Here is a 21775-nt window from a genome sequence, read left to right on the forward strand (position 1 = left end):
ATAAATTATTATGAACACTTACCACGCTGCATATTGGTCTGATTTTTCTTACTCTTCCTCAGACAAAGAAGAGATTCGTTACACCTTTTGTAATGACCACCCAGAAACAGTGTTGCATCTTTTTTGGCATTGTATTCATGTAAGAAAACTGTGGCAAGACATCAGTAGATTTATAATTGAACACTTATATGAAGGTCTTACACTAGTGTGGAGAGATATACTGCTTGGATTCTTTACCCACGATAGGAATAAACTGAAATTTTTTTATGTAATTCATTTCCATATTCTTTTGGCCAAATTTCATATTCATAAATGTTGCTCCCAAGTGGCACAGCGGTCTAAGGCACTGCATCTCAGTGCTTGTGGAGTCACTACAGACACCCTGGTTTGAATCCAGCCTGTATCACAACTGGCTGTGATTGGGAGTCTGATAGGGCAGCAGCATCATCTGGGTTTGGCTGGTGTTATTTACAATAAATTCTTATTGTAAATAAGAATTTGTTCTTCTATACCAAACGTAACATATTATACGAATCATCTTCTCGGACTCACGTTTACTATGCTACGTCTAGTATATGAGACCAGTCTGGTTCGCTAGGCTAGATGGGAAATTTAGTGAATATCAAAAATGGTGGAAGATTCACTCGGATGTCTGCCAAATATTCAAGGAACTAACAAATGTCAACCGCTATTGTTAGGGTTGCGTAAATTCAAATCTGGTATCAGGATAAATATAACAATGAGTCACCGATTTTATACGATGTATTTTTTATTAGCTAAGTAATAAATGGCAAATGCAACTTTCGTATATACGGGCTCATTGTAATACCACGCAGGGCAGAACAGGGAACTGGCAGGATGTATGTAAACAGTATTCTTTATACTGTGATAGACAGTTCCAACCTGTCTGTTGGCCTATCACAGTAGAGACTGGGCGTGGTTTAAACTTGCTCAGCCTATTGCAGGCGCTCAGGCGGGTCCCCGCCTCTTGGCGCTTCTGTTGATAGACGTAACTTGCTTGTGAAGAACATCCAGGCTCTCATGCTCCATACCGTTATCTCGCACCTGGCTCCTGTTATCTAACAAAATACCGCTTGTTCTCGCAACACCCCGCTCTGAATGTGCCCCCCTCCCAACTCATTGAACAGTTCCTGTCTTCATGCTACTTTTCCATCATGAGAAAGGCCCATGGCCTTGAAACTTTTAACAATGTTTCAAGTCAGCTATGTTGCATAACACATACATACATCCATACAAGCCAACAGCAGATAATATTCAATCATATATATGGTAATGGCTATAATGTAAAATACAGGATCCAACACTATGTATATTGCCATCTAATTTTATAAAGAATATTCTCCCCAAATGTATAACGACAAAATGTGTAACAAAACTACATTTAGGTGTTGGGCGGGCAGAGGGGTGGATACCAAAACCTAACCGGATGCGGATGTGGACATTTATCTTCTAAACAGCTCGCTTTTCTTTGACGGTCAGCTGGTGGCTAAAGGTCCATCATTAAAGCAATATTTTCCTGCTTAACAAGAAGAACAAAATACACTAACTCAACGGCCGAAAGCGACCCGGCGCCTTTCCTACTTCGCTTGTTTTCGGACTGTCGTTTACCGGTCAAACTGGCCAGCTAGCTACTGTAGCTGGCTATGCGCCCCAACAACTGGCTAACGAAAGAGGAGAGCTGTCAAAGGAGTAGGATATAACAGTCTTGCTTCATGGATAAAATCCTAATTGTTCCAGGGAAACACCGATAGCTAGCGCCATTAGCGCTGTTTGTCGATAGCAACGATAACGTTAAAGGTTATAGCCAGTTAACGTTACTGTTGTGATAATATATATGAATTAACTAAATATATAATGATTAGCTAATTATTTGTTAGTCTAATCAGAAAGCGATACAATTTACCTATTCAGTTTGCCAGTATTCCTGGCAGTGGGCTTTTATGGTGTCTGCTTACTCAAAAAGTCACGGATGTCAAGAAACGTTAATAAGGAAGGACAGGTTGTTTTGATTGGCTTGGGGAAAACGTTTTTCTGTCAGTATTGAGTAATGTGATTGCCCGTTAGTTAGGAAACGTTAGACAGCGGGGATTAGCAGTATGTGAATCATGTTTTGTGTTGATTGAAGCTTTGCCAACGTGTTACAAGCTGCTGTAGGTCCTGGTGCCGTGTGTGTCAGAGGGTGTGACCAGCAGGTGAACATGGTTCTAAGGACCTGGACACCCAGTCAAGGAAGGAGCATGTGTTAACGCTGCTGTAGGTCCCGGTAGAACTTTGCTGTCGTGGAAAAAGTACCCAATTGGTCATACTTGAGTAAAGTAAGGATACCTTCATAGAAAATGACTCAGTAAAAGTTAGTCATACTACTTGAGTAAAAGTCTAAATATTTGGTTTTAAATATACTTAAGAATCAAAAGTTTAAATATAAATCATTTCACATTCCTTATAATAAGCAAACCAGACAGCACGATTTTATAGTTTTAATTCACGGATAGCCAGGGGCACACTAAAACACTCCGACATAATTTACAAACACAATTTGTGTTTAGTGAGTCTGCCAGATCAGAGGCAGTAGGGATGGCCAGGGATGTTCTCTTGATAAGTTTGTGGATTAGACAATTTTCCTGTCCTTTTGGGTGTCGGTGACAATCTATCGAGTAAAAAGTACATTATTGTCTTTAGGAATGTAGTGAAGTAAAATTTGTAAAAAGTATTAATTTAAAGTACAGATACCTCCCCCAAAAAACGCAAGTACTTTACACCACTGGAACGTTGTCTTCAATTATGAGACATCCTATGACCGATCACTATCAGTTTACATAATAGCTACAGCATTCCTGAAAATGGGCAAATATATAGATTGCTTGTTATGTTAGCCTGATTTAGGATTTTAGCTACAGTTGTTTGTCTAACCCCTTGTCACACCTCAACCATAACCTGGATTTGTACTGTATGACATTGGAGAGGACAAGTGAGTCATAGATGGTGTCTAAATTGGCATTAACAAGCTGCTTAGTAACAGTACTGTAGGCCTTATAAACAGCAATGCCTCAATGTAGTATTGGGATGCATTCATTAACTGTTGGACCAGACAGTAACTGGGCCTGAAATGTCCCCTGGTTCTGAATATGCACATGAGATCTGAGTGTGTTTGTGTTTATCAGAGACTTTTGGTGTCTAGGCTTATATTAACGTGATGATAGGTTACAGTTGTACTTGACTGAGAGAGCTAGGTTGTAGCTATGTGGACGGTGTTGTGGTTCCGCCCTGCAACAATGTCAACCCTATTGTTGCTGCTATTGCTGAGCAACTTATGCAGGCTGGGACAGTCTATGTCACGAGAAGAGAAGCTCAAGCTGAGGTGAGTGAGAAAGATGTCTGCTCCTGGGTTAGATGTGTGGCAAGTTCAGACTGATAAAATAGATTGAGCTAAACTGACTTATTTCTTTGTTTCCCCTCAAGGAACCAAGTGGTTGAGATGTTTGACCATGCTTATTCCAATTATATGGTAAGTCTCGTCACCACCTGTCCCCTTCACACAACTGAGAGAGTGGTTTAGCAGCAATCTAACAATGCAAAACATTTTAGATGTTCTGTTGAGATGTACTGATTTTTATTTTTTATTTTATTTCACATTTATTTAACCAGGTAGGCTAGTTGAGAACAAGTTCTCATTTGCAACTGCGACCTGGCCAAGATAAAGCATAGCAGTTCGACATATACAACACAGAGTTACACATGGAATAAACAAACATACAGTAGAAAAAAAGAAAACAAAAAGTCTACATACAGTGAGTGCAAATGAGGTAAGATAAGGGAGTTAAGGCAATAAATAGGCCATGGTGGCGAAGTAATTACAATATAGCAATTAAACACTGGAATGGTAGATGTGCAGAAGATGAATGTGGAAGTAGAGATACTGGGGTGCAAAGGAGCAAGATAAATAAATACGGTATGGGGATGAGGTAGTTGGATGGGCTGTTTACAGATTGGCTATGTACAGGTGCAGTGATCTGTGAGCTGCTCTGACAGTTGGTGCTTAAAGCTAGTGAGGGAGATATGAGTCTCCAGCTTCAGTGATTTTTGCAGTTCATTCCAGTCATTGGCAGCAGAGAACTGGAAGGAAAGGCGGCTAAAGAATGAATTGACTTTGGGGGTGACCAGTGAGTGCTGCTATGGTGTCCAGTGAGCTGAGGTAAGGCGGGGCTTTACCTAGCAGAGACTTGTAGATGACCTGGAGCCTGTGGGTTTGGTGACGAGAGTGAAGCGAGGGCCAGCCAACGAGAGCGTACAGGTCGCAGTGGTGGGTAGTATATGGGGCTTTTTGGTGACAAAACGGATGGCACTGTGATAGACTGCATCCAATTTGTTGAGTGGAGTGTTGTAGGCTATTTTGTAAATGACATCACCGAAGTCGAGGATTGGTTGGATGGTCAGTTTTACGAGGGTATGTGCTGACCAACTGGCAAGTGTCTTCGCTGATATTTTCAACCTCTCCCTGTCAGATTCTGTAATAACATGTTTTAAGCAGACCACCATAGTGCCTGTGCCCAACAACACTAAGGTAACCTGCCTAAATGTTGACCGACCCGTAACAAGTCTGTTGCCATGAAGTGCTTTGAAAGGCTGGTCATGGCTCACATCAACACCATTATCCCAGATACTAGTCCCACTCCAATTTGCATACCACTCCAACAGATCCACAGATGATGCAATCTCTTGCACTCCACACTGCCCTTTCCCAGCTGGACAAAAGGAACACCTATGTGACGATGCTATTTATTGACACGACAGCTCAGCGTTCAACACCGTAGTGCCCACAAAGCTCATCAATAACCTAAGGACCCTGCGACTAAATATTTAGTCCCCAGGTGGTAAGGGTAGGTAACAACACATCCGCCACGCTGATCCTCAACACAGGCCCCTCAGGGGTGCGTGCTCAGCCCCCAGCCCCCTGTTCACTCGGGACTGCACGGCCAGGCACGACTCCAACACCATCATTAAGTTTGCCACAACAGACAGCCTATAGGGAGGAGGTCAAAGACCTGGCCGTGTGGTGCCAGGGCAACAACCTCTCCCTCAACGTGATCAAGACAAAGGAGATGATTGTGGACTACAGGAAAAAGATGGACCGAGCACACCCCATTCTCATCGACAGGGCTGTAGTGGAGCAGGTTGAGAGCTTCAAGTTCCTTGGTGTCCACATCACCAACAAACTAACATTTAAAAAAAAAATGTCAACACCTTTATTTAACCAGGCAAGTCAGTTAAGAACATATTCTTATTTTCAATGACGGCTTGGGAACAGCGGGTTAACTGCCTGTTCAGGGGCAGAACGACAGATTTGTACCTTGGCAAATCGGGGGTTTGAACTCACAACCTTCCGGTTACTAGTCCAACGCTCTAACCACTAGGCTATGCTGCCGCCCCATGGCGACATGGTCCAAGCACACCAAGAAACTCGTGAAGAGGGCACGACAACCTTTTCCCCCCTCAGGAGACTAAAAAGATTTGGCTTGGGTCCTCAGATCCTCAAAAGGTTCTACAGCTGCACCATCGAGAGCATACTGACTAGAGGTCGACCAATTATTATTTTTCAATGCCAATACTGATTATTGGAGGACCAAAAAAAGACTAGCGATTTAATTAATTTATTCTTATTGTTATATTTATTTGTATTAAAGGACAATTACAACAATACTGAATGAACAATGAACACTTATTTGAATTTAATATTATACATAAATAAAAAAAATTTAGTCTCAAATAATGAAACGTGTTCAATTTGTTTTAAATAATGCAAAAATACAGTGTTTGAGAAGTAAAAGTGTGTATGTAAAAAAGCTCATGTTTAAGTTCCTTGATCAGAACATGAGAACATATGAAAGCTGGTGGCTCCTTTTAACTTAAAAAAAATAAGTTTTTACCCCTTTTTCTCCCCAATTTTGTGGTATCCAATTGTTAATAGTTACTATCTTGTCTCATTGCTACAACTCCCGTACGGGCTCGGGAGAGACGAAGGTCGAGAGCCATGCATCCTCCAAAACACATCCCAACCAAGCCGCACTGCTTCTTAACACGGTGCGCATCCAACCCGGGAAGCCAGCCGCACCAATGTGTCGGAGGAAACACTGTGCTCCTGGTTAGCGTGCATTGCGCCCGGCCCGCTCTACCGGCCAAACCCTCCCTAACGACGCTAGGCCAATTGTGCGTCGCCCCATGGACCTCCCGGCCGCGGCCAGCTGCGACAGAGCCTGAGATTGAACAGTGCCCGAGACCACTGCTCCACCAGGGAGGTCTTCCTTTTAACTTCTTAGTGATCCCTTCGCGCGCCAATCCCGTTTGACAACACCCAGTGAAATAGCAGCGCGTCAAATTCAAAAACAGAAATACTCATAATAATAATAATTCATAAATCATACAAGTGGGTTTAAAGGTGAACTTCTTGTTAATCCAGCCACAGTGTCAGATTTCAAAAAGGCTTTACGGCGAAAGCAAACCATGCTATTATCTGAGGACAGCACTAGGCCAATTGTATATATGTATTGATTTTAAGAAAGGCATTAATGTTTATGTACATTGGTGTGCTTTTTAAAGTGCTTTTTAAATCATCACCCATTTGGCAAAGTAGGCTGTGATTCAATGATAAATTAACAGGCACTGCATTTTTATTTTATTTGACCTTTATTTTAACTAGGCAAGTCAGTTAAGAACAAATTCTTATTTTCAATGATGGCCTAGGAACAGTGGGTTAACTGCCTGTTCAGGGGCAGAACGACAGTTTTGTACCTTGTCAGCTCGGGGATTCGAACTTGCAACTTTTCGGTTACTAGTCCAACGCTCTAACCACTAGGCTACCCTGCCGCCCCTGATTATTTGCAACGCAGGACAAGCTAGTTAAACTAGTAATATCAACCATGTGTAGTTAACTAGTGATTGAGTTAAGATTGTTTTTTATAAGATAAGTAAAATGCTAGCTAGCTCCTTGCTGCACTTGCGTAACATGTGGTCAGCCTGCCACGCAGTCTCCTCGTGGAGTGTAGTGTAATCGGCCATAATTGGCATCCAAAAATGCAGATTTCCGACTGTTAAGAAAACCTGAAATCGGCACTAATTAAATGGGCCATGCCAATTAATCGGTCAACCTCTAGTAGTTTGTAAACATATATCATATAGAATTTAACATCTTATTGACATACAGTAGGTCTTATTGACAAACAGTAGGTCTAAATAAGGTTCAACTATCAAAACAACTACCACACCAAAATCAAAATTGAAGTTCCTGGCAAATAAAGCATAAATGTAAAACACTTGCCACACACTGCATTCTCTCTGGGCTACACCACCCCACATTCATTTGATTGCGTTAATGGGGTTTAGTCTTACACCTTTTCATTTAGCACTGTAATAAAAGTGATTTACAGATCCAGTTGGCACCACACTTTCAGTGTGTGTTCTGTGCTGACAGACTGTCTCTTGTTACAAAGTTAGAGAGGAGACATGGGTACTCTAGGTAGTTTTGCACATTTGGATAGATGGAAGATAATCTATGCCATAGTAATCGCAATAGGCGATATCCCAGTGTGGATACAACACCTGGTTTTGGGACCACTAATATTTTGATAACAGTATGGGTTTCCCTGTTCATATAGACAGGGTTTAAAAAATAAATATAAGAGCGCAAACCGTTTTCCCATAGGGCGGCGCACCGTTGGCCCAGCGTTGGCCGGGGTAGGCAGTAAAATAAGAAATTGTTCTGAACTGACTTGCCTAGTTAAATAAAGGTTAAATATAAAAAAGTGTATATTATTGGTTGTGTTTTCCAGGACCATGCATACCCGGCAGATGAGTTGATGCCTCTGACGTGTCGGGGGAGGGTGCGTGGGCAGGAGCCCAGTCGGGGAGACGTGGACGACGCACTGGGGAAGTGAGTGCCTGGAGACAGTCCTGCTGGCATTGGAATACCCTAACTCTCTGTTGATATCTTCTAGCCATAAGGGACTATAATTGATGCTGATTGATTTGTCTTTGTGTTTTTTAAGGTTCTCTCTCACCCTCATCGACACCTTGGACACTCTAGTGGTAGGTTTCATCTTTAGTTTGTTTTACCAAACTCATTAGTTGGATTGTCTAACCTCTGGGTAGACAATGATTTTCATATATTTAATTCTGTGTTTACTTACAGCTCTTAAATAAGACGACAGAGTTTGAAGAAGCAGTGAGGAGAGTGTTGAGAGATGTGCGACTGGACAATGACATCGTGGTGTCTGTTTTTGAGACCAACATCCGTGTGCTGGGGTAAGAAAAAAAGTCTGTTATTGAGGGGATGGAAATGTTATTATTATTTTTTAACCAGGCAAGTCAGTGAAGAAGAACATTCTTATTTACAATAGCCTGGCAAGAAGCTTCCTGCGGGGATGGGGGCTGAGATAAAAAATAAAAAAACGATGTAAGACAAAACAGACGACACAGACAGAAGACACTGGCAACAGCACAAATACAACAGCAAAAAAACTGTGTATGTGTGATGGAACATTGCTGCAGGGACTTGCTTTCATTCAGCCACGAGCATTCGTGAGGACAGGCACTGATGTTGGACGTTTAGGTCTGGCTCGCAGTCAGCGTTCCAATTCACCCCAGAGGTGTTCAATGGGGTTGCGGTCAGAGCTCTGTGCAGGCCAGTCAAGTTCTTCCACACCGATCTCGACAAACCATTCTGTATATGGACCTCGCTTTGTGCACAGGGGTAATGTCATGCTGGAACAGGAAAGGGCCTTCCCCAAACTGTTGCCACTAAAGTTGGAAGCACAGAATCATCTACAATGTAATTGTATGCTGTAGCGTAAAGATTTAACTTCACTGGAACTAAGGGGCCTAGACCGAACCATGGAAAAACAGCCCCAGACCATTATTCCTCCTCCATCAATCTTTACAGTTGGCACTATGCAATCGGGCAGGTAGCGTGCTCCTGGCATCTTCCAAAACCAGATTTGTCCGTCAGACTGCCAGAGGGTAAAGGGTGATTCATCACTCCAGAGAACGCGTTTCCACTGCTCCAGAGTCCAATGACTGCAAGCTTTACACCACTCCAGCCGACACTTGGTATTACACATGGTGATCTTAGCCCTGTGTGCGGCTGCTCGGCCACAGAAACCCATTTCATGAAGCTCCTGATGAACAGTTCTTGTGCTGACGATGCTTTCAGAGGCAGTTTGGAACTCGGTAGGGAGTGTTACAACCGAGGACAGGCGATTTCCACTTCAGAATAATAGCACTTACAGTTGACCAGGGCAGCTCTAGCAGGGCAGAAATGTGTTGGAAAGGTGGTATCCTATGACGGTGCCACGTTGAAAGTCACTGAGCTCTTCAGTAAGAACATTCTACTGCCAATGTTTGTCAATTGAGATTGCATGGCTGTGTGCTCTTTTATACACTTGTTCATACACTTGTTGTGGTTGAAATAGCCAAATCCATTAATTTAAAGGGTTGTCCACATACTATTGTGTGACCATTGTGACTTTCCTCATGTTTCCAGAGGGCTGCTAGGGGGCCACTCCATGGCGGTGATGCTGAAGGATACAGGGTATCACATGCAGTGGTACCAGGATGAGCTGCTCCACATGGCCAAAGACGTGGGTCTCAGACTCCTGCCTGCCTTCAACACCAGCAGTGGCCTGCCTTACCCCAGGGTGAGCCCTCAGACTATACATAAGGCCACAGCTGTTGGGATATGTCCTGTACACATACAGCCCTCTCCAATTATGACTGCATAATTGTATTAACTGCTTCAGTGCTCTGCATACAGCTGCTACAGTTTTCTGCAGCCTGGTTTTCTATGGCTGTATAGTTCACCTGAACAATGTCTTTGGACAGCTGTGGATTTGAGTCTATGACCAATATATTGAGTCTTTTTATTCCACTCAACAGGTAAACTTGAAGCATGGCCTCAGGAGTCCTGAGAGTCGGACGGGCACAGAGACGGACACCTGTACAGCTTGTGCTGGCACAATTATTCTGGAGTTCGCTGCCTTGAGTCGCTTCACTGGGGACCCTGTGTTTGAGGTAAAAACAGACAATCATCTCTTACTTTAAACCTTGTTCAGATCAGGACTAATACTAGTAGACGGCACGACTAGACCTTCATTGTTGATTATCCTAGATGCCAGTGTGTCTGAATGATATTGATTAATTGTATTCTACACAGGTCCATGCACGGAGAGCCCTCGACTTCCTGTGGGAGAAGAGGCAGAGGAATAGCAACCTGGTGGGAACAACCATCAACATCCACTCAGGAGAGTGGGTCCGCAAGGGTGAGAGAGGGAACCAGTCCCAGGCCATAACTGCTATCTACTGTATTGTAAAGGAGGATTTCCTTTACAGAGAGACTGACAATGTATTGGGTGTGATAGAAGTGAACGGGCAAGGCGGTAGGAGCTGATGTTCTGTACTTGTAGAAATAAGGCATGCCTGTGTTTCTGCAGTATGAAATGGTACACTGTTGTGTTGTATTGTTCCAGACAGCGGAGTGGGAGCAGGGATTGACTCGTATTATGAGTACCTGCTCAAGGCCTATATTCTCCTGGGAGATGACCTGTTTCTGCAGCGCTTCAACATAGTGAGTGACCTCACACTGTAACCTTACTCTGGCTTGGATAATGGAATGGTTTTATGCCCTTATTGTTCAATCCACACAAAGTATGCTGTTAACGATTCTCATCCTTAGATTGTCAAAATGTTCTCATTATTTGTGTTTCCAGCACTATGCGTCTATAATGAAGTACATCAGCCAGCCTCCTCTCCTGCTGGACGTTCACATCCACAAGCCTCTGCTGCCTGCTCGCACCTGGATGGACTCCCTCCTGGCCTTCTTCCCTGGGCTGCAGGTGAGACGCTCAGCCTGGTGTCACTAACAGACCAGCTGCCTAAGCAGGGGTTTTAGTACATCGACCTGGTGCTGAGATTAGGGAGACAAATTAAGACCTTTACTCTCCTAACATTGTTAATGAATCCCCCAGGTGTTGAAGGGAGATATCCGGCCGGCCATTGAGACCCATGAGATGCTCTATCAAGTCACCAAGAAACACAACTTCCTCCCAGAGGTAAGCTCTCTTTTATGCTCCCTCTCCACCTCTTTCTTTGTTCTCACTCAGGCTGTAACCTTTAACACCCCTCTCTGTCTTCCCCAGGCATTCACCACTGATTTCAGGGTACATTGGGCTCAGCATCCACTAAGACCTGAGTTTGCAGAGAGCACCTATTTCCTGTACAAGGTAAGGACTGTGGAGACATGCAGTCTAGAAGTTGACTTAACGATACATCACTTTTTCCACATTTTGGTACGTTACAACCTTATTCTAAAATTGATTAAATTAAATGTTTTCCTCTTCAATTTACACACAATACCCCATAATGACAATGCGAAAATTGGTTGGTTGAAATAGTTGATGATTTATATAAAAATAAAAAAATGGATACCTTATTTACATCTATTCAGACTATTTGCTATGAGACTCGAAATTGTCCTGTTTCCATTGATCATCCTGGATGTTTCTACAACTTGATTGGAGTCCACCTGTGATCGATTCAATTGATTGGATGTAATTTGGAAAGGCACATACCTGTCTATTTAAGGTCCCACAGTTGGCAGTACATTTCAGATCAAAAACCAAGCCATGAAGTCGAAGGAATTGTCCGTAGAGCTCTGAGACAGAATTGTGTCGAGGCAGATCTGGGGAATGGTACCAAAAATGTCTGCAGCATTGAAGGTTCCCAAGAACACAGTGGCCCCCATCACTCTTAAATGGAAGAAGTTTGGTACCACCAAGATGTTCCTAGAGCTGGCTGCCCGCCCAAACTGAGCAATCGGGGGAGAAAGTTCTTGGTCAGGGAGGTCACTCTGAAAGAGTTCCTCTGTGGAGATGGAACCTTCCAGAAGGACAACCATCTCAGCATCACTCCACCAATCAGGCCTTTATGGTCGAGTGGCCAGATGGAAGCCAGTCCTCAGTAAAAGGCACATGACCGCCTGCTTGGAGTTTGCCAAAAGGCACCTAAAGACTCTCAGACCATGAGAAACAAGATTCTCTGGTCTGATGAAACCAAACTTGAAATCATTGGCCTGAATGATAAGCGTCACGTCTGGAGGAAACCTGGCACCATCCCTACGGTGAACCATGTTAGCCATATCATGCTGTGGGGATGATTTTCAGGGACTGGGAGACTAGTCAGGATCGAGGGGAAAGATGAACGGATCAAAGTACAGAGAGGTCCTTGATGAAAACCTGTTCCAGAGCACTCGGGACCTAAGACTGGGGTGAAGGTTCACCTTCCAACAGGACAACGACCCTAAGCACACAGCCAAGACAACGCAGGACTGGCTTCGGGACAAGTCTCTGAATATCCTTGAGTGGCCCAGCCAGAGCCCGGACTTGAACCCGATCGAGCATTTCTGGAGAGACCTGAAAATAGCTGTGTAGTGACGCTCCCCATCCGACCTCACAGAGCTTGAGAGAATCTGCAGAGTAGAGTGGGAGAAACTCTCCAAATACAGGTGTACCAAGCTTGTAGTTTCTTACCCGGGGCTTCCGAGTGGCGCAGTGGTCTAAGGCACTGCATCTCAGTGCTTGAGGTGTCACTACAGACACCCTGGTTTGAATCCAGGCTGTATCACAACCGGCCGGGATTGGGAGTCCCATAGGCAGGCGCACAATTGGCCCAGCCGTAGGCCGTCATTGTAAACTGACTTGCCTAGTTAAATAAATAAAACGTTTAAAAAAATACCCAAGACTCGAGGCTATAATCGCTGCCAAAGGTGCTTCAACAAACTACTGAGTAAAGGATCTGAAAGTTATGTAAATGTGGTATTGTCAGCTTTTAGAAACCTTTTTTTTTTTTTTTTTTTTACTTTGTCAACATAGGGTATTGTGTGTGACTGTGACTGATGAGGGGGGGGTGGAACAATTTAATCAATTTTAGAATAAGGCTGTAACGTAACAAAAGGTGGAAAAAGTCGAGGGGTCTGCACACTTTCCGAATGCACTGTACATTTGATCTTAGTGGCCTTCCTTATTGCCTGATTCAGTAGGACAGTGTCTAACCCTGGTCCCACTGTACCCCCTCTAGGCTACCAAAGACCCCTACTACCTGGAGGTAGGCCGCACGGTACTGGACAACCTGAACCGATTTGCCCGGGTCCCCTGTGGCTTTGCTGCCATGAAGGACGTTCGCACCGGGAGCCACGAGGACCGGTGAGAGCCCAGACCCAGGGAAATACCCCGGGGACGGGGAGGGATTTAATGATGGGCGGTTAAGAGGTGGATGGTTTTAGTGACTGAGCAACAGTGTGCCAGCCATGTAGTTCAATCAAAATAGCTCTGTTGGCCTGCTGCCCCAAATATCACTAATCCTCTCTCTTCCTAACTCCTCCCCTCTCAGAATGGACTCCTTCTTCTTGGCAGAGATGTTCAAGTACCTGTTCCTGCTGTTTGCGGAAGAGGAAGATCTGACGTTTAATGTTGAGGATTATATCTTCACCACCGAGGCACACCTTCTGCCCCTGTCCCTGTCCACTGCGCCTCACGCCCCCTCTCCCGCCAACGCCACGGTACAGGCTCCATCTCTGCCTCATCTCTCCGCCTATGTCAAATCTCTTTGGGTGGGTGTAGTAAGATCACCTGCTGTGATCAGCTAGAATTCTAATGATGGTACATCTAATAATATTCAAATGATACAGTTGGTCATGTTTGCTCTCTCCCACTCTGTCTTAGTCAGAGGAGGAGTTGGATGACTCTAACTATGATTGGTCCTGCCCCAACACACGCCTCCTTTTCCCCGACCCCGCCTTTCCACGGAACCTCCGAGATCCAATCAGGAGTGCTGTGGACAAGAGTTGTCCCCGTCCTGCCATTCACCGGTAAGGGACATTTATACATACACCCCCTATGTGTTTTATTTGGACAGTGAAATTAAAACTACAATTTAGCTCTATACTCCAGAATTTTGGAATTGAGATCAAATGTTTCATGAGGCGACAGTACCAAATGTAATGTTTTATGAGGCGACAGTACCAAATGTAATGTTTTATGAGGCGACAGTACCAAATGTAATGTTTTATGAGGCGACAGTACCAAATGTAATGTTTTATTTGTTTTTTCTTCTTACATATGTGTTTTACCATTTATTAATGAATGCACTTTATGTACACTATATATACAAAAGTATGTAGAAACCTCTTTCAAATTAGTGGATTCGGCTATTTCAGCCACACCCTTTGTTGACGTGTATAAAATTGATCACTTAGCCATGCAATCTCCATAGACAAACATTGGCAGTAGAATGACAAAAGCTCAGTAACTTTCAACCATCATAGGATGCCACCTTTCCAACAAGTCAGTTCATCAAATGTCTGCCCTGCTTGAGCTGCCCTGGTCAACTAAGTGCTGGTATTGTGAAGTGGAAACTTCTAGGAGCAACAACGGCTCAGCCGCGAAGTGCTAGGCCACACAAGCTCTTTGAACGGGGAGTGCCGAGTGCTGAAGTACGTAGCCTCTGGAAGCGACGTCAACGCAAGAACGGTTCATCTGGAGCTTCATGAAATGGGGTTCCATGGCCGAGCAGTCTAAAATCACCATGCACAATGCCAAGCTGGAGTGGTGTGAATCTTGCCGTCATTGGATTCTGGACCAGTGGAAAAATGTTCTCTTTGGGCTAGGCCTCTTAGTTCCAGTGAAGGGAAATCTTAACGCTATAGCATACAATGACATTCTAGACGATTCTGTGCTTCCAACTTTGTGGCAACAGATTGGGGAAGGCCCTCTCCTATTTCAGCATGACAATGCCCTTGCGCACAAAGCAAGGTCCATACAGAATCGGTGTGGAAGAACTTGACTGGCTGCACTGACCTCAACCCCATCGAACACCTTTGGGATGAATTGTAACGCTGAATGCAAGCCAGACCTAATCGCCCAACATCAGTGCCCGACCTTACTAATGCTCTTGTGGCTGAATGGAAGCAAGTCCCCGCAGCGATGTTCCAACGTCTAGTGGAAAGCCTTCCCAGAAGAGTGGAGGCTGTTAAGGCAGCATATTAATACCCATGATTTTGGAATGAGATGTTCGACAAGCAGGTGTCCACATACCTTTGGTCATGTAGTGTGTTTATTCTCCCAATTTGAAGGTGTCATAATAATTTGGACAAATTCACTTATATTGTATTACATTTAGTAAAAAGTTTAGTATTTGGTCCCATATTTGTAGCATGCAGTGATTATATCAAGTGTGTGAGACTACAAACTTTGTTTTGGTTGTGTTTTCAGGTTATTTTGTGCCCAATAGAAATTAATGGTAGATAATGTGTTGTCATTTTGGAGTCACTAGCATTTTGGGGGGATTTGATATTTATACCTCTAACTTTCTCACTCATCATTCACGATTCATTCATGATTTTCTGTAATCATGGTACTACCCTCATGAATGTAGAAGTGTTCAGAAACATATTCTATTTTTAGAATAAATTCTGGAGTGTAGAGCCAAATTACACTTTAGCTTCACTGTCCAAATATATACATAGGGGAGTATATGTCTAATGTGAGGATCATGTTAAACAGAATATTGTTCCTGTCACAACCATACTGAATGTAAACTTTGATGCCCTCCACCCCCTTCACCCTCTCATCCAGTGAGCCGGGGATGGGTCGCCCACCTCTGAGGGCTCAGGACTTCATGGCCAACAACCCTGATCACCTGGAGCTGCTGAGGAGGATGGGAGTCAGCCTTATACACCTTAAAGACGGCAGAGTGCAGCTGGTCCAACACGCTACACAGGTAAATGATTAATTCACAGGACAAGCCGGGAGAGTTTGAATGATATCATAACCCCCCATATGAGTTACTCAGTCTCTTCCCCTACTCTATCTACCGCCCTCTCCTCTCTTTCTCCATCTCCTTTCCTCTCTCTCCCCTTCCCTCGGTCTCTCTCTAGGCGGTCAGTGCTGTGGCAGCAGAGGACGGCATGCGCTTCATGCAGGAGATGATGGAGCTGTCCAGCCAGCAGCAGAAGGAGCAGCTCCCTCCGCGCGCTGTGCAGATAGTCTCTCACCCCTTCTTCGGCAGAGTGGTGCTGACTTCTGGCCCAGCACAGTTTGGCACAGATCTTTCCAAGAGCATCACAGGGGTGAGTTTCTTCAGTGTGCCAATTTCCAATGGATGGACACCTTTGCTTGCTGGTTTTTCCAGACTTGTCCCTAGGTGCCAGATGTTCTCTATTTTTGTCTTTTTGTCGTTGTGAGTGATGTTTTAACATGTCCCCCCTTCTCTTCGTCTGTCTGTAGGTTCGTGGGTTTGTGACAGTGGCTGAACCATACAGTGGCTGTGCGGAACTGAGCAACGCTGCCTTTGTACAGGGCCGCATTGCTCTGCTGCAGCGAGGCCAATGTATGTTTGCTGAGAAGGCCAGACACATCATGAAGGCTGGGGCCATCGGAGGCATCGTCATCGGTGAGGAGGACCGACTGATACAAGATCTCAATTTGAAGGAATCTTCTTCAAGAAGGCTGCACTAACTATAATCATACTTCTAACCTTTATAAATGTTCATAACACTTTCATAATGTTTAATATAACCTTTAATAAACTAATGCATTACTATTTATAAACTGGGTGGTTCGAGCCCTGAATGCTGATTAACTGACAGCCGTGGTATATCAGACCATATACCACGGGAATGACAAAACATGTATTTTTACAACTCTAATTACACTGGTAACCAGTTTATAATAGCAATAAGGCACCTTGGAGGTTTGTGGTATATAGCCAATATACCATCATGGCTAAGGGTGTGCCTAAGAACTGCCCTTAGCCATGGTATATTGGCCATATACCACATGTCCTCGTGCCTCATTGCTTAATTATAGTATCCTGTTTAACCTTGCTAATTAACCCCGTCCTCCACAGATGACAACGAGGGTAGCAGCAGTGACACTGCTCCCCTCTTCCAGATGGCCGGCGACGGCCGCAACACAGACGACGTCACTTTGCCACTCCTCTTCCTCTTCTACAAGGAAGGCAATATCCTGTTGGAGGCTCTCAAGGAGTACAGAGAGGTGGAGGTGCTGCTGAGCGACAAGGCCAGAGACAGAGGTTAGATCTACTGGAGAGGGCAGTTGGACATTAGTGACTAAACAAAGACAGGACAGTGTCTTTCCAGCTTCTGGATAGTTTTGTGGGATTTCACCTGACTTTACGGACTATATTTGATTTTGTAAAGATCTCAAAATGGCCAGTATTTCAGGGTTTAGTGGTGAACCAAAATAGTGGGCCTATGGCCACTTTACAGTACTAGCTTTAGTGGCGGTAGGGGGTGGTAAGCACCCAGTTTGATGTATGATACAGGAAACGGCTCCCTTCTTTCCATTTTCCTTCCTCCTCCTCTCCTTCCCCGTGATGGACTGTAACAGTATGGCTGTGTATATATTGTAGGATACTATATGGATGACTGTGCAGGACACAGCTCATATATTGTGGTCTGAAAATGGACTGAGCTCACCCCTCTGTCCTTCCTCAGGGAGGGATGTTCAGGAGGAGGAGGAAGACTGTTCAACAGACCAAACTTCACCTATCCCTGCCGCAACTCTCGACCAGTCACACGTGAGGACTGTGGAGCAGGATGAATCAGCTCCCCACAATGAGGAAGTGACTCCTGAGGAAGATGTGGGACCTGCCATTAAGAGGAACCCTGAGCCAGAGGAGGAGCCTGAGGTTGACAAGGACTCTAGCAGAAAATCAGTGGAAGCCATGATGGCTGATTGGCGAGAAGCGTTTCAGCAGATGGAGGATGAGCTTTGACAACTTCCACAGTTCCCCCTCCGGTCTGTCCCAGCCACCGTACAGGCCTGGGGTCAGTGGACTGTGCCTAATAAAGAATAAGGTTTTAGTGGGGCGATGTTTTGATAAGGAACGGTTACCAGAGTGGAATACAGTGACTTCTTCTACAGCCCAGATATCTACTGTCTGGCAGTATGAACCTCTGATTATTCACTATTTTCTGGTTTTGTCTTATTTTCACATATTGTCTTCCTCCAAATGCTTTTCCAGGTCACTGACATGTGGGAGCAGATTCCAAATGCTGGTTGAATTATAATCCACTGGTTGATTGGTTTATTTAACTGTAATGATTAACTGATAAGTTGTTGGAACATTTACTATTTTATTTTGTGGGCCTAATTTGTTATTATTAAGCTACCTGACTGTGGGACTGCAGTGGCAAGCAGTCTATAAAAGGCTGATGCTGAGAATCACTTAGCACTGGCACTCTCCAGGAAGAGACAAAGTTATATGTGACTGTAAATATGTATTTGTCAGTTATTTCCACGATGGTTTGAAATACAGTGCTGCTTTGCTCAGGTTCTGGTCGGTATGAGAGACACCGGGTACTGGCTACCCAAGAGGGCAGACAGTACCACCAGCTGACCAGCAGAGGGGATCCTTGTTTGAGACATCTTACTGGTCTGACTGGAGCTTGATGACATACTGGAAGACCAAGGAAACAAAAAAGCCAACAACATATTGAACTTTAATTAAATTGATAAGGAAATTGAAAAGTGTGTTGTCATCTGTCTCGAAAACATAATGTGTTTTATAGGCGATAGAGGTTTCTCTTGGTTTTAGACTATTAGGCTACATGGCTGGACATTAGTGGAACCATATAGTCCACTCTCTTTTTGTTGATATTCAGAGCAGTATTACCATAGTCTGGTAATAACCTTAAATAACCTGTCCTTCAGTTGTCTGGTAATAACCTAAAATAACCTCCTTCAGGTTAAGATTTAAAAGGGAATAGAGACATTAAATAACATTTTAATTCACATGTGCTGAATACAACTGGTGTAGACTTTACAGTGAAATGCTTGCTTACAAACCTTTCCCGGCAATGCAGAGTTTTTAAAAAATGTAATAGTAACTAACACAAGGAATATAATACACAAGATTGGAGAATGTGCAGAGAGAACCAGTAGCAGATCAATGTGCAGAGAGGTACTTGAGGTAGGGTACTGTATGTTCATGAAGGCAGTTTAAAGTGACTGGGCATCCAGATAGATGATGATAATAATAGAAGTAAAATATAGAACAGAGTAGCCGCAGCAAATGAGTGTAAAAGTGTGTGCATATGTATTGTTTGAATTTGTGTGTGTGTGTGTGTGTGAGCATGTATATGGTGTGTGTGTGTGTGTGTGTGTGTGTGTGTGTATATGAAGTCTAGTGAGTGTGCGTAGGGTCAGTGCAGGTAGTTTGAGTACCATTGATTAACTATTTAGCAGTCTGGCTATTTGGCAGTCTTATGGCTTTGGGGTAGAAGCTGTCTTGGGGCCTGTTGGTCCAAGAGAGTCAATGCTCCGGTCAATCAAGAGAGTCCAAGAGTCAATGCTCCGGTACCGTTTTCCGGACGGTAGTGGAGTGAAACCGTCTGTGGCTGGAGTCTGGCAATTTTTCAGGCCTTCCTCTGACACCGCCTGATATAGGGATCATGGATGGCAGGAAGCTCGGCCCCAGTCATGTATTGGCCTGTCCGCACCACCCTTTGTAGCTCTCCCACCTTTGTAGCTCTTTGCGGTCAAGATGCCTTTGATGATGCAGCTGTAAACTTTTTGAGGATCTGCGGGCCCATGCAAATTTTTTTCAGCCTCCTGAAGGGAAAGGGTGCTGCCGTGCCCTCTCAAACTGTGCAGGTGTGTGTGGACCATGTTAAGTCCTTAGTGTTGTGGATGCCAAGCTCTCAACCCAATCCACAACAGCCCTGTCAATTGTAGATGGGGGTGTGCTTCCCCCTCTTTCTCCTGTAGTCCACTATCAGCTCCTTGGTCTTACTGATGTTAAGGGAGAGGTTGTTGTCCTGGTACCACACTGCTAAGTCTAACCATCTCACCGTCACGTCGTCAGCAAACTTAATGATGGTGTTGGAGTCATGCGCGGTCATGCAGTCGTGGGTGAACAGGGAGTACAGTAGTGGACTAAAGCACACACATCTGAGGGGCCCCTGTGTTGAGGGTCAACAAGGCTGAGGTGTTGTTGCCTAGCCTCAACACCTGGGGCCGACCCGTCAGCGAGTCCAGGACCCAGTTGTAGAGGGAGGGGTTCAGTCCCAGGGTCCCTAGCTTGGACAGGACTATGATGTTGAATGCTGAGCTGTAGTCTATGAACAGAATTTTCAGTTATTTCTCCTCTTGTCCAGGTGGGATAGGGCAGTGTGAAGTGCAATTGAGATTGCGTCATCTGTGGATCTGTAGGGGAGGTTTGCAAATTGCAGTGGGTCTAGGGTAGGGTGTCTGGGATTATGGTGTTGATGTGTGTCATGACCAGCCTTTCAATGCACTTCATAATTACAGATGTGAGTAATACAGGGTGATAGTCATTTAGGCAGGTTACCTTGGAGATATTTGGAACAGGGACAATGGTGGTCAGCTTGAAACATGTTGGGATTACAGACTGGGACAAGGAGAGATTGAAAATGTCCGTGAAGACACCTGCCAGCTGGTCTGCTCATGCTTAGGGAGACATACATCAGTGGTTTCAATATCTACAGTTGAAGTCGGAAGTTTACATACACCTTAGCCAAATACATTTAAACTCACTTTGTCACAATGGCTGACATTTAATCCTAGTAACAATTCCCTGTTTTAGGTCAGTTAGGATCACCACTTTATTTTAAGAATGTGAAATTTCAGAATAATAGGAGAGAGTGATTTATTTTCAGCTTTTATTTATTTCATCACATTCCCAGTGGGTCAGAAGTTTACATACACTCATTTAGTATTTTGTAGCATTGCCTTTACATTTTTTAACTTGGGTCAAACGTTTCGGGTAGCCTTCCACAAGCTTCCCACAATAAGTTGGGTGAATTTTGTCCCATTCCTCCTGACAGAGCTGGTGTAAATGAGTCAGGTTTGTAGGCCTCCTCGCACACACTTTTTCAGTTCTGCCCAAAAATGTTCTATGTGATTGATGTCAGAGCTTTGTGATGGCCACTCCAATATCTTGATTTTGTTGTCCTAAAGCCATTTTGCCACAACTTTGAAAGTATGCTTGGGGTCATAGTCCATTTGGAAGTTCCATTTGCGACCAAGTTTTAACTTCCAGACTGATGTCTTGAGATGTTGCTTCAATATATCCACATAATTATCCAGCCTCATGATGCCATCTATTTTGTGAAGTGCACCAGTCCCTCCTGCAGCAAAGCAGCACCACAACATGATGCTGCCAGCCCTGTGCTTCACGGTTGGGATGGTGTTCTTCGACTTGCAAGCCTCCTCCTTTTTCCTCCAAACATTACATTGGTCATTATGGCCAAACAGTCCTATTTTTGTTTCATCAGACCAGACATTTCTCCAAAAAGTACGATATTTGTCCCCATGTGTAGTTGCAAACCGTAGTCTGGCTTTTTTTATGGTGGGTTTGGAGCAGTGGCTTCTTCCTTGCTGAGCGGCCTTTCAAGTTATGTCAATATAGGACTTGTTTTACTGTGGCTATCGATACTTTTGTACCAGTTTCCTCCAGCATCTTCACAAGGTCCTTTGCTGTTGTTCTCGGATTGATTTGCACTTTTCGCACCAAAGTACATTTATCTCTAAAAGACAGCATGCGTCTCCTTCCTGAGCAGTATGATGGCGGCGTGGTCTCATGGTGTTTATACTTGCGCACTATTGTTTGTACAGATGAACGTGGTACCTCCAGGAATTTGGAAATTGCTCCCAAGGATGAATCAGAC

General features: G+C 44.2%; 1 protein-coding gene across 2 annotated transcripts; it reads left to right on the forward strand.

Moving 5' to 3' along the window:
* The first annotated feature begins 1440 nt into the window (after positions 1–1440).
* LOC118359197 (ER degradation-enhancing alpha-mannosidase-like protein 3) lies at positions 1441–18878 on the forward strand. Of its 2 annotated transcripts, none has more exons than XM_035737553.2 (20): positions 1441–3379; positions 3481–3526; positions 7845–7945; positions 8061–8100; positions 8204–8316; positions 9554–9707; positions 9946–10080; positions 10223–10328; positions 10536–10633; positions 10776–10901; positions 11034–11117; positions 11205–11288; positions 13141–13265; positions 13453–13672; positions 13785–13930; positions 15696–15840; positions 15998–16189; positions 16347–16512; positions 16969–17154; positions 17579–18878. In XM_035737553.2, exons 1-20 carry the CDS (start codon positions 3261–3263, stop codon positions 17857–17859), a joined length of 2667 nt encoding a protein of 888 aa, XP_035593446.1. In that variant the 5' UTR covers positions 1441–3260; the 3' UTR covers positions 17860–18878. The 2 variants fall into 2 exon arrangements, with proteins under 2 accessions (XP_035593446.1, XP_035593448.1); XM_035737555.2 differs by having other exon boundaries at positions 13453–13621.
* Positions 18879–21775: the final 2897 nt, after the last annotated feature.

Source organism: Oncorhynchus keta, chromosome 26, assembly GCF_023373465.1.
Source record: "Oncorhynchus keta strain PuntledgeMale-10-30-2019 chromosome 26, Oket_V2, whole genome shotgun sequence".
NCBI lineage: Eukaryota > Metazoa > Chordata > Actinopteri > Salmoniformes > Salmonidae > Oncorhynchus > Oncorhynchus keta.

Excerpts from the sequence above, each read along its gene's own strand:
- LOC118359197 (XM_035737553.2), top strand. The coding sequence starts at position 3,261 with ATGTGGACGGTGTTGTGGTTCCGCCCTGCAACAATGTCAACCCTATTG. Across the intron at positions 13,266-13,452 it reads ACCGGGAGCCACGAGGACCG|AATGGACTCCTTCTTCTTGG; the intron begins GTGAGAGCCCAG and ends CTCCCCTCTCAG. Across the intron at positions 16,513-16,968 it reads CATCGGAGGCATCGTCATCG|ATGACAACGAGGGTAGCAGC; the intron begins GTGAGGAGGACC and ends CGTCCTCCACAG.